Source organism: Schistocerca gregaria, chromosome 9 (assembly GCF_023897955.1).
Source record: "Schistocerca gregaria isolate iqSchGreg1 chromosome 9, iqSchGreg1.2, whole genome shotgun sequence".
Lineage (NCBI taxonomy): Eukaryota > Metazoa > Arthropoda > Insecta > Orthoptera > Acrididae > Schistocerca > Schistocerca gregaria.
In genome coordinates, this window is record NC_064928.1 from 68,996,678 (window position 1) to 69,010,158 (window position 13,481).

A 13,481-nucleotide genomic window follows, 5' to 3' on the forward strand; every position below is an offset into this window, starting at 1 on the left:
TAAACTGACACACAATCACTACAAAAGAATGGCCCTGACTAACATTAAACTATACCTTTCACAAATCACTTACCTCACAAGAATCTTCGTTACTCGAACTACTGCAATACAGCGAGCGCCACTACTGCCAGCTAAATAAAAGATTCAGACTACTGAAGGCACCAACTACTGATAGGCATAGTTATCAAAAGAAAGATTTTGATAGAGAACAAACAATGTATTTACCTTAATAGTGTTCAAAAGTCATTATATATATATATATAGCAGTTCATGACCTCCAGTCTTACAAATTTACTGTCTCTGATGGACACACGTCCAGATCATCCGCTCTCAAAACTCCGCCATCTCTCTCCCCACATCCACCACTGCTGCTGGCTCACCTCCAATTGCCCAACACTACAGTGGCGACTATTCCAACAATGCAAACCAGCCACAGACTGCACACAGCAGAGTCAGTGATTTTCATGTAGAGCGTTACCTGGCGTTACCAACATGAAGACCTAAACAGCCTACTTACAGACTTTCCAGATGAATCACGCTTTATGCTCCATTGGACAGATGGCCGTTGGCAGATAAGGCCCGGCAAAAATAGTAGAAACTGTCCAGGCCGGAGGAGGGAGCATTGTGGTGTGGGAAATGTTTTCGTGTCATTCCCTGCGTGATCACGCCATTCTGGAAGCTAAAACGGATCAAATTCTTCTACTTCTTCTTCTTCTTCTTCTTCTACGTCATCAGGCTCAGTGGACCACATGCTGCTACAAGTTTCCTCCTCCATTGTATTTTGTCCATTGCTGCTATCCGCCGTCCTTCCACATCTATTGACGCTTGGTTTAAATCTTCATGGAGGCGATCCCTCCAACGCTCTCTTTCGTGTAGGTGTGAAATCAAGGAGCTTGCGAGGCCATCTGTGATCTTTCCTCTGGGCCACGTAGCTGGCTGGCCCACTGCATTTGTTTGTCTTTGACAGTTCCTGCTGGTATAGTGCCTCGAGCTATTGGTTGTAACTGATTCTCCGTTCCTCTATGTCTGCATCGGCAACTGGGCCGAAGTTCTTCTGAAGCACTTTTCTGTCAAAAACGAGGAGCTTATGGAGGTCCCGTTTCCGGATACTCCGTGTCTCACAGCCATATAGAACAACAGGCTGGAGCATGGTTTCATACAGTAGAATCTTGAACTGTCTGGAGAGATATGTGGACCGACCCCTACATGCAGTTTGTTTTTATTCATCACGATGGCATGTACTAGCAGGACAATGCAACGTGTGTGGTTCGAAGAGCACTAGGATGGGTTTGCACTTCTTCTGCCAATGACCAGTTGGGTATTTTCGCAGGCAGGCACCTGGACGACATGGAGTTCCAAGTGTGGGACGTGAACGAGCCGAACAACGGCGACGCCGGCAGGCCAGAGAACTGCGTGGCGCTGGCGCGCCGCGGCTACTACCGGGACGTGCCCTGCGACCGCCCGCTGCCCTTCATCTGCGAGATAGCGCCCTAGTGACGCTCAACTTGTGCCACTCAAATATGAATAAAGTTTTCTCACAACAAATTTCAGTATCTCCTTAGCAACGTTTTCATTTTTTTCCCTTTATTGTATTTCTATTTCCCCCGAAGGGGGCCGCAGCTTATTACGCTGCTCTGCAGCCTAGAGACTTTTTAAAACGTAAGGAGAAGTTAAGAAACAATAAAATCAGACGATAAAACGGGGAGTGAAATTGTAAAACGGTGGAAAATTGTGGAAAGATAAAACATAAAGCAAAGGGTTGGCAAAGCGAACAAAATACACATGATGCAGACAGGGAACATAGTAGACAGACAATTGAAAAACATGGCGACAGTCTGGTTTTCATTCACAAGAGATATAAAATCACGCCCAGTGACGGACGTTCACAACACTTCGGAAAAGACAGACAACACTGAACACTCTCTGTAAACACTGCACTAAAATGTTGGCACAAGAGGATACACCATAGCCTAGGGCAGATGGAGGGGTGGACCTGGAGAGATGAGTGGGAAAACAAGGAGGGAGGAGAGAAAAATCGAAAAAGGGGGAAGGAACCAAAGGAGGGAGAGGACTCTTAAGGGAGGGAGGGGCAGAGCAGACGCGAGAGGGAATGGGAAAAGGCAGAGGAGGGAAATGCTAAAGGACTTGGGGGAGAGAAGAGGGGCAGAGAGAGGGTAGGTGGGACAGAAAGGAAGGGAGAGAGGGAGCGCAAGAAAAGGATGGAGGAAAGGAGGAGGTGCGCATCAAAGTTGATAGGAGGGATAAATGGAGGGAGACAGGGCAACATACGAGAGGGGGAGTTGATGGAAGCCACCTTCGGAAAGGAGATGAAGGGTGTAGAGGTGGAGGGTAGTGGGGACCCAACAGTGAAGATGTGGCAGGGGGCGGGGATGGGAGAGAGAGGAACAATCAGGGGGTGAGGGGCGATCAGTGTGGCGGGAGGTGTAGAGTATGCGGATATGTTCGAGGAATAGGAGCAGATAGGGGTAAGGAATGAGGTCATAGAGGATCCGCGTGGGGGACGGGAGGCGTATTCGGAAGGCGAGGCGGAGTGCATGACGCTCAAGGATCTGGAGGGACATAGAATTTGGGGGGGGGGGGCGGCAGGTGTCCAGGCGGGACTGGCATAACAGAGGATGGGACGGACTAAGGATTTGTAGGTGTGGAGGATGGTAGAGGGGTGCAACCCCCATGTCCAGCCAGTGAGGAGTCGGAGGCAGTTGTGGGCTTTGGATTGGATGGAGTGCAGGGACCCAGGTGAGGTGGCTGTCAATGGTGAGGCCAAGGTAGGTAGGGGTAGGGGAGAGGCGGACAGGGTGGCGCAGACGGTAAGGGAGAAATCCAGGAGCCAGAAGGAGCGAGTGGTACGACCTACGATGCGGCAAAAACGTCAAGGTGATTGTGGAGAAGGCGTTAGGACTGTTGGAGGGTAGGAGCGAGGCCGAGGAATGTGGTGTCATCGGCATATTGCAACAGGTGTACTGGAGAGAGGGGGGGTGGGGTATATCTGCAGTGTACGGGAGGCAGAGGAAACGTTCTCAGTGCATTGCCCCAATTTTGGTTAGTGTGGAGGACTCTTCAGATATTCAAGAGTCTACGGAGACCTGGTAGTAAACAAAAGTGCAGTGAATCATCGGGCGAGGGGTCGCAACAACGTCGCACAAACCTGTCCGACCTCCTGTGTGCCGGTTGTCCCCACACGGGTGGGATTCCTGCAGTTTTGAAACGTGTGGACACTCTCATTCGAGGTGATCGCCGGATTGTAATCAGACACGTCACTGCTCAACTGGACATGTTAACACACTCGTCCACCAGATGGGGAACTCAAAGGTTCATCACCACAAAACAGGAGAACATAAAGAGCATGAAGGACCGTTAGTTTGATCCAATGAATGATGCACTCCGTGGGAAGCAGTGTATGGATGATGGGGAGTTTATTGATGCACCAAGACGTTGGCTCTCACGTCGACCAGTAGAGTGGTACGTACAACGTAGACATAAGAGCGCTTTCAGTCTGGTTCCGTAAGGCCATCAAACTGAATGGAGATTATGTTCATAAAATGGTTATGTAGCCAAAAGTGTGGCGAATAATGCAGTGTATTGGAATCCTACATAAAACCAACTTGCTTTCAGAAAAGGACTGTTACCTTATTTATTGAACGCCCCGTGTATATTATTTATTAGCTGTTGCCCATAGCTGTGTTCACATATCAGAAGTTTTGTTTTGATGTGTGACAGTGAGTAAGTAAGCTGTCGTACGTTGAATAAGTTCAGCTGCTCTCACGTGTCTGCCTGATTAGGTAAGCATAGCTCGTACCCCCTCCCTCCCCCAACGTCCATAACACACGACATGGTGGCACATGCATTGTCCTTCCCAGAGGTTCATGGCTGTGGGGCATGGCAAAAGCACGCATTTATGCTATCTGCTATTCAAGCGGCTGTGCTATGTACAAGACAGTGTAATAAGTCACGGCTGCAAAATACTAAAACAAATTATTTACAGATGAAGGGAAAATCTGGTACAATCCGACCTCGGGGAAGGTCAATTTGGCTTCCGTAGAAATGTTGAGACACGTGAGGCAATACTGACCCTACGACTTATCTCAGAAGATAGATTAAGGAAAGGGACCTTCGTTTCTAGCATTTGTAGACTTAGAGAAAGTTCTTGACAATGTTGACTGGAATACTCTCTTTCAAATTTTGAGGCCAAATACAAGAAGCGAAACGCAATTTATAATTTGTACAGAAACAAGACGGCGGTTATAAGAGTTGAGGGGTATGAAAGAGAAGAAGTGATTGAGAAGGGTTATAACCTATCCCCAATGTTATTCAATCTGTGTATTGAGCAAGCAGCGAAGAACACAAAATAAAAATTTGGAGAAGGAATTAAAATACATTGAGAAGGAATTTAAATCCATGGAGAAGGAATTTAAATCCACGCAGATGAAATAAAAATATTGACGTTTGCCGATGACATTGTAATTCTGTCAGAGCAAAAGACCTGAAAGAGCAGTTGAACGGAATGGACAGTGTCTTGAAAGGAGGGTAGAAGATGAACATCAACAATAGCAAAATGAGGATAATGGAATGTAGTCGAATTAAATCAGGTGATGCTCAGGGTATTACATTAGGAAATGAGATACTTAAACAAGTAAAGGAGTTTTGCTATTTGGGGAGCAAAATAACTGATGATGATCGAAGCAGGGAGGATATAAAATGTAGACTGGCAATGGGAAGAAAAGCGATTCTGAAGAAGAGAAATTTGTCAACATCGAGTATAGATTTAAGTGTCAGGAAGTCGTTTCTAAAACTATTTGTATGGAGTGTAGCATGTATGGAAGTGAAATATGGACGATAAATAGATTTCGAAATGTGGTGGTACAGAAGAATGCTGAAGATTAAATGGGTAGATCATATAACTAATGAGGAGGTACTGAATAGAACTGGGGAGAAGAGGAATTGACTAGAAAAAGGGATCGGTTGGTAGGACATGTTGTGGGGCGACAAGGGATTACCAATTTAGTGTTGGAGGAAAGCGTGGAGGGTAAAAATCGTAGAGGGAGACGAAGAGATGAATACACTAAGCAGATTCAGAAGGATGTAGGTTGCAGTAAATACTGGGAGATGAAGAAGCTTGCACAGGACAGAGCAGCATGGAGACCTGCATCAAACCAGTCTCTGGACTAAAAACCATAATAACAAACATTACGCAATGAATTTAATAATTTCAGGGTTCTGTCTGTCTCTCCATCTTTTGAGACGCAGTTTTCTCGGGAACGGGTAGAGGTATGAAGTTGAAGTTTACGTCAAACGTTAATGTCTAGTCTCTTGCCAGTGTAAAAGATCATAGCCTCTAAGTCAGAGTAATGGAAATGTAGTACATTTATGTCACATACACTACTGCCCATTTAAATTGCTTCACCAAGAAGAAATGCAGATCACAAACGGGTATTCATTGGACAAATATATTATCCTAGGACTGACATGTGATTACATTTTCACGCAATTTGGGTGCATAGATCCTGAAAAATCAGTACCCAGAAGAACCAACTCTGGTAGCAGTAACGGCCTTGATACGGCTGGCATTGAGTCAAACAGAGCTTGGATGGCGTGTAGAAATACAGCTACCCATGCAGCTTCAACACGATACCACAGTTCATCAAGAGTAGTGACTGGCGTATTGTGACGAGCCAGTTGCTCGGCCACCATTGACCAGACGTTTTCAGTTGGTGAGAGATCTGGAGAATGTGCTGGCCAGAGCAACAGTCGAACATATTCTGTATCCAGAAAAGCCCTTATAGGACCTGCAACACGCGGTCGTGCGTTATCCTGCGGAAATATAGGGTTTCGCAGGGATTGAAAGAAGAGTAGAGCCACGGGTCGTAACACATCTGAAATGTAACGTCCACTGTTCAAAGTGCCGTCAGTGCGAACTAGAGGTGACCGAGACGTGTAACCAATGGCACTCCAAACCAACACGCCGGGTGATACGCCAGTATGACGATGACGAATACACGCTTCCAATGTGCGTTCAGCGTGATGTCGCCAAACACGGATGCGACCACCATGATCCTGTAAACAGAACCTGGATTCACCCGAAAAAAATGACGTTCTGCTATTTGTGCACCCAGATTCGTCGTTCAGTACACCATCGCAGGCGCTCCTGTCTGTGATGCAGCGTCAAGGGTAACCGCAGCCATGGTCTCCGAGCTGATAGTCGATGCTGCTGCAAACGTCGTCGAACTGTTCGTGGAGATGGTTGTTGTCATGCAAACGTCGCCATCTGTTGACTCAGGGATCGAAACGTGGCTGCACGATCCGTCACAGCCATGCGGATAAGATGCCTGTCATCTAGACTGCTAGTGATACGAGGCCGTCGGGATCCAGAACGGCGTTCCGTATTAGCCTCCTGAAGCCACCGATTCCATATTGTGCTAACAGTCATTGGATATCGACCAACTCGAGCAGTAATGTCACGATACGATAAACCGCAATCGCGATAGGCTACAATCCGACCTTTATCAAAGTCGGAAACGTGATGGTACGCATTTCTCCTCCTTAGACGAGGCATCACAACAACGTTTCACCAGGCAACGCCGGTCAACTGCTGTTTGTGTGTGAGAAATCGGTTGGAAACTTTCTACGTTGTAGGTGTCTCCACCGGCGCCAACCTTGTGTGAATGCTCTGAAAAGCTAATCATTTGCATGTCACAGCATCGTCTTCCTGTGGGTTAAATTTCGCGTCTGTAGCACGTCATCTTCGTGGTGTAGCAATTTTAATGATCAATAGTGTATTTTAATGCACACACATTCCTAAGAACCTACAGATGAACTATTTATATGCATAGTTAAGTTTGAACGGAACCATCAGACCGCAAGTCCTTTTTGCAATAGCCTTGTTCCTTAACATCGTCTACGTTCATTGGCGTAAAAAATGATTTCCCGTTTCCTACTCTGTCCTCAGGGTTGAAGCTGTCTTCATATCAAAGTTTCTCGAAGTCAGTTCTACGGTTTAGTCGTCAAAATATAACAGAGAGAGGTATTATTTGGCTTAGCACTAGTCGTATGAAAGTTGGGAACGAAACTGGACACACTCTTGCCCTTCCCATTGGCTGACCTCGTCCTGCATATGGAAGAAACCCCTGGTTTGGACTAGTTGCGCAGAATACCGACAAGGATGAACAGATTACGCACCACCGAGCAAAGTGGCGCAGTGGGCTCGCATTGGGCTCGCATTGGGAAGGATGAGTGTTCAAGCCCACTCAATGATGTAAACAACCATGCACGAGCAACGCCTGGTAGACGGAGGGGGACCGACAGTCGATTAGTTTCAGACATTCCACCAGGAAGGAGGCACACGGCTCGTGCTGTCTGTAGTTCAGCCCTGCCTAGAAGGTCAATATCGTGGTTCGGTCGCATCCAGATTGTTACTTTGTGCCAGGAGGGGCTCTCAACAAGGAACATGCCCAGGCGTCTCGGAATGAGCTAAACCGATGTTGTTCGGACATGGAGGAGATACAGAGAGACAGGAACTGTCGATGACTTGCCCCGCTCAGGCCGCCCAAGGGCTACTACTGCAGTAAATGACCGCTGCCTACGAATTATGGAAACGCCACCATGTTGAATAAGGGATTATGTGCAGCCACTGGACGTCGTGTTACGACTCAAACTGTGCGCAATAGGCTGCATGATGCGCAACTTCACTCCCGACGTCCATGGCGAGGTCCACCTTTGCAACCACGACACCATGCAGCGGGGTGCAGATGGGTCCAACAACGTGCCGAAAGGAGAGCTTAGGATTGGCATCACGTTCGCTTCACCGATGAGTGCCGCATATGCCTTCAACCAAACAATCGTCGGAAGGTAAGCCGGCAATGCTGAACACCTTAGACACATTGTCCAGCGAGTGCAGCAAGGTGGAGGTTCCCTGCTGTTTTGGGGAGGCATTCTATGGGGCCGACGTACGCCGATGGTGGTCATGTGAGGCGCCGTAAAGGCTGTACGATACGTGACTGCCATCGTCCGAGGGATAGTGCAACGATATTGGCCGCATACTGGCGAGGAATTCGTCTTCATGGACGACAATTCGCGCCCCCACCGTGCACATCTTGTGAATGACTCCCTTCAGGATAACGTCATCGCTCGCCTAGAGCGGCCGTCATGTTCTCCAGAAATGAACCCTATCGAACATGTCTGTGATAGATTGACCATGGCTTTTTATGGACGACGTAACCCATCAACCCCTCTGAGACAACTACGCCGAATCCCTGTTGAGAGTGGGACAGTCTGCACCAACAGTGCCTTGATGAACTTGTGGATAGTACGCCACGACGAATACAGGCATACATCTATGAAAGAGGTATTAGAGGTAGCGGTATGTACAGCAATCTGGACCACCAGCTCTGAAGGGGTTGCTGTATGGTGGTACAACATGCAATGTGTGGTTTTCATGAGCAAAAAAATGGGCGGAAATGATGTTTGTGTTGATCTCCTATTTTCTGTACAGGTTCCGGAACTCTCGGAATCGAGGTGATGCAAAACCTTTTGTGATGTGTGTAGAATTATGTAAAGACAACAGCCTACAGAAAAGCGTAATTCATAATACTGAAAACGGGAGTGACCCCTTAAGAAGTTCAGGTGTCTACAAAATTACACGCAGTGCATGTCCAGTATTTTATATCGGACCAACAGGGGAGTTTCCAATGTTAGATATGGAGAACAGATATTGGGTACAAAAAGATCCAGTAGCTATTTTACGTTCACAGGACACTCGTTAAAATTAGGCCATAATCCGAAGACAGTCGAAATCGAGTTTGGGAGTGAAATGTATCGAAGGAACAAAAGATTTTTAGACATGCAATAAGGAAAGATGGCCTCCTCTTAAACGAACAATTGTAGTCGAGAAAGAGAGGTTTCTTTACCGATGTCAAGCCGTTGTTCGCGACCTTGTAATATCTGCCTGCGATATTCTGTTTATCAGCACCACATACTCTTCGGAAGCCTTGTTTTCCTCACGTACATGTCGTAATATTATTCTTTTTTTCACGAGATGACATTGTTTCTTTGTTAAGCTAGTGTACACTGCCCGGTCAAATGTGACCACCGCCTCTGTTTGACGTCAACGAACAGTTGTTGTCGTAATGAGGAAACACAGCGATTTATCTGACGTCCACAACATCACGATCTCTGGCTTTCGGGCAAAGGGGGGAAGCATTCCCGAAACGGCTGTGTCTGTAAACTGTTCGCGTGCCGCCGTGGTTGCAGTCTATTGTGCATGGCGCTATTCAAACCTGCGTCGGGGCCAACTGTGGTGCACAACAGGCCTTAGATGGAGATGTTCATGTGGGTACCACTAAAAGAACTGTCTCTAAAAGTTTGGAAGAGCACAATGGAAATTGTAGAAGAGGAGAAACGGAACGATCAGCTGTTGCGGAGCATTGCTTTCCAGCCAGGGAACCACAACATTCGTTTCGAGGAGACGCAAGTACCAGCGGCCACAAGCGGATACTACGAAATGCTCGACAGGGAGGCAATCGAAATCGCTAAACATCCGAATAATTTCAACCGAAAGAAGGAGAGCGTGAAATTAAACGGTATATGGATGCCGGTGTTAAAGAAGATGTGTACCACCCGTCCACTACTGGGTGATGGCAACGGCGATCGACGGCGAAGGACAGCGGCCAATTGCACTGACGTTATCAAAACACGTGACGTCACGCCGAGGCGCGGGAGCGCGCGGAATTTAGCGGCAGTTAGTAGCGAGCCAGTGGGTGTGTTGGACCTTCCATCGAGCTACGGACCCCCTCGAAGATGTCTCCCGCAGACGGGGACGAAACGTTGGGAATCGACACAGAATTCAGCAACCGACCACGGTATAACAGCCCCGATAATTATAATGGACCTGCAGGGACTATGTCGCGCACGCCTCCCTCGAGACCCACATTCTCACCTTGTATGTCCACACACTACATTCGAAGTGTCCCACCCCAACACACTCATTACTCGTGGAAGACATTCTTACTAAGTCCCGTAAGAGTTCGGGTAATATATATGCATCCCCACAGGAGAGGACGGTCATGGCCGGTATTGCCAGAACTATATACTTATAAGGATATGGTGTCTGCAGTCGCACTATCCTCTGTGCCGTCGGTGGCTCATAGAGCGTCTGCCAGGTAAGCAGGAGATCCCGGGTTCAAGTCCCGGTCGCGGAACACATTTTCACCTGTCCCTGTTACTATACAGAGCGAAAAGTATTTAAACCGACAAACTCTGGGAGGTTGTAGGGGACATCAAAACAAATATTTTTCTCCTAATGTCATTTTTTCGAATGAGGAGTATTTAAACTGGTAGAGGAACATTTCTCTGGCGGCAAATTAATTAAACCAACAAACGCTTTTCCATTTTTATGACCAACAGACAACACATTAACAAAACCCAATTTCAATTACGGTAGCTTTTCAAAAAATCCTCCATTGCCACGTAAACAGAGGTTACTCAGTCGGGTGATGTTCTGTCTGACACGGGCAAAAACCCAAGGAGTATCCTGAATTGTTCCTGCTGCTGCTACTATCCGGGCAACAGCGATTAGGATATTGTTATTGATAAACCCGCTGTGCAGCTCGTCCTTTGTGGTGCGCTATGTAGTACACACCAACCATATCAGTGTACTCACTCCAGGTGTATCGGTCCATTAGTAAACAGAGACAATGCGCTACTACACTGATGGACAGCAATTGCCTACACCTGAAGAGCGTAATACGCCCTCTAACAACTGAAGAGCGTAATACGGCCTCCAACGGTTTAAATACTACTCGTAAGAAAAAATGACATTAGGTATAAATATTTGTTTTGATGTCCCCTACAACCTCCCAGAGTATGTCGGTTTAAATACTTTTCACCCTGTATATCAACTCCCGTCAGCAGGTGACGGTATTAATATATAATTATAACTTCATTCTAGACGGCTGCAGGTCATTAATGGTGCCTGTTCTTTCGGACATGTCCGAAAGAACAGGCCCCATATCCATGTAAGTATACAGATGGAAGGGGTGAACGGCAGCTGCGGGCATGCGCACAGGAAAATACACATGCAACTGTTGTTTTTATATTTTCTCCTTTCATCAATTAAATTCAATATTTCTTCTGTCACCCAAGGATTTCTACTAGCCCTCGTCTTTTTACCTACTTGATCCTCTGCTTCCTTCACTACTTCATCCCTCAAAGCTTCCCATTCTTCTTCTATTGTATTTCTTTCCCCCATTCCTGTCAATTGTTCCCTTATGCTCTCCTTGAAACTCCTGTACAACCTCTGGTTCTTTTAGTTGATCCAGGTCCCAGCTCCTTAAATTCCCACTTTTTTGCGCTTTCTTCAGTTTTAATCTACGGCTCATAAACAATAGATTGTGATCAGAGTCCACATCTGCCCCTGGAAATGTCTTACAATTTAAAACCGGATTCCTAAATCTCTGTCTTACCAGTGAACGCATTATTGTGGCCAAGATAGATACGAAGCCCACACCTACTACAGTAGTACACGTTTATATGCCAACTAGCTCTGCAGATGCCGAAGAAATTGAAGAAACGTATGATGAAGTAAAAGAAATTATTCAGATAGTGAAGAGTGACGAAAATGTAATAGTCATTGTGACTGGAATTCGGTAGTAGGAAAAGGGAGAGAAGGAAACGTAGTAGGTGAATATGGACTGGGGCAAAGAAATGAAAGAGGAAGCCGCCTGGTAGAATTTTGCACAGAGCACAACTTAATCGCCGGCCGCTGTGGTCTCGTGGTTCTAGGCGCGCAGTCCGGAACCGTGCGACTGCTACGGTCGCAGGTTCGAATCCTGCCTCGGGCATGGATGTGTGTGATGTCCTTAGGTTAGTTAGGTTTAAGTAGTTCTGAGTTCTAGGGGACGAATGACCACAGCAGTTGAGTCCCATAGTGCTCAGAGCCATTTGAACCATTTGAACAACTTAATCATAACTCGGCATTAACATCTATTTATAAATAACTGTTTAAACATGTATAACGCCACGGTCCAAGCAAGTAACATATGTAACTATACTATCCCCCTAAGACATCCTCCCCACCGGTAAAAGCACAAATCGCACATTGTTAGGAACCAGGACCACCGTTACAAGCAGTTTTTTCCTCGTGATGAAGGCATCTGCCAACAGGACAATGCAACGTGTCAGACAGCACGCAGTGTACGTGCGTGGTTCGAAAAGCTCCAGAATAACGTCAGCGTCCTCCCCTGGCCATCATTTTTCCCGGTTTCAAACGCAGTGGGACCACCTCGATCTACCTGTTCGCCCATGGAGCCTCAACGGAGAAATCCAGCAGAGCTGACGGCGACACCGGGGTCGACAGGGCTGCACACCCCTCTGGCTGCCTTCCAGGACCTCACTGACTGTCCTCCCGCACGTTTCGCAGCGGTCGGCGCTGCAAAAGGTGGTTATTATGGTTTTCGACAGGTGGTCACATTAATGTCACTTGACTGCAGCTCGCAGCCGTATTTCAGATACAGTGTTCATCACACCAACAGACGAGAATGCGTGAAAAAATCTGTTTAGGGATGTACCAGGCAGAATGAACACGGAGGAAGCAAAGTGTCTCACAACTGAGGACGAAATGAAAGATGCAATACCGCAGAGACCTAAAAGCCTTCCGGTGGCTTTTCGTTTGCTTAACTATATTCCCGGGAACCCTTGTCAGTATAACTTGTAGAGTAACTGTGTGCCGGCCTATGTGACCGAGCGGTTCTAGGCGTTTGAGTCTGGAACCGCGCGACCGCTACAGTCGCAGGTTCGATTCCTGCCTCGGGCATGGATGTGTGTGACGTCCTTAGGTTCGTTAGGTTTAAGTAGTTCTAAGTTCTAGGGGACTGATGACCTCAGATGTTAAGTCTCATAGTGCTCAGAGCCATTTGAACCATTTTTGAGACCTAAAAAAATTCCCCATGATCCGATGGCATCCCCGCAGAATTCGACGAAGTGGTCTCGTCACAGATGAATATCAAGTTGCTTTTCACGTTCACAGAGCTTGTGAACGGAAGTGTCGACGTTCCTAAAGAGCTTTCTTGACGTGATAATACGAAGCGTTTTTTATAAGTAGGTACCGTATTTATAAATTAAAAAAAGACATGCTAAGATTTCTCAATAATTTTACTTTTACATGAAAGCCAGTACCTTAATCTTCTTTTCTACACAACTTCCGTCAATATTGAGGCACTTGTCATGACGTTGTACCAGTTTTTGAATACCCTCCTCATAGAAGTCTGCCGCCTGACTTGTTAACCACTGCATCACCACTGTTTTGACTTCGTCATCGTCTTGAAGACGCCGACCGCCCAGGTGTTTCTTCAAGTGCAGGAACGGATGGTAGTCACTGGGGCTGTACGGAGGATGATCTGGAGTTTCCCGTCGAAAAGATGTGATGGGATCTTTGGTCTGATTCGCCACATGCGGACGGGCATTGTCTTGCA

The 13,481-nt window shown here is 46.9% G+C and overlaps 1 protein-coding gene across 1 annotated transcript in view; it reads left to right on the top strand.

Annotated features, from left to right (window-relative positions):
* Positions 1-1,561, top strand: part of LOC126291639 (mannose-binding protein C-like) — a 133,100-nt gene extending 131,539 nt beyond the window's left edge. Inside the window, exon 6 of the mRNA XM_049985207.1 lies at positions 1,331-1,561. Coding sequence (XP_049841164.1) covers positions 1,331-1,494 — 164 coding nt within the window. The 3' untranslated portion in view covers positions 1,495-1,561. The remainder of the gene's footprint in view (positions 1-1,330) is intronic.
* Positions 1,562-13,481: the final 11,920 nt, after the last annotated feature.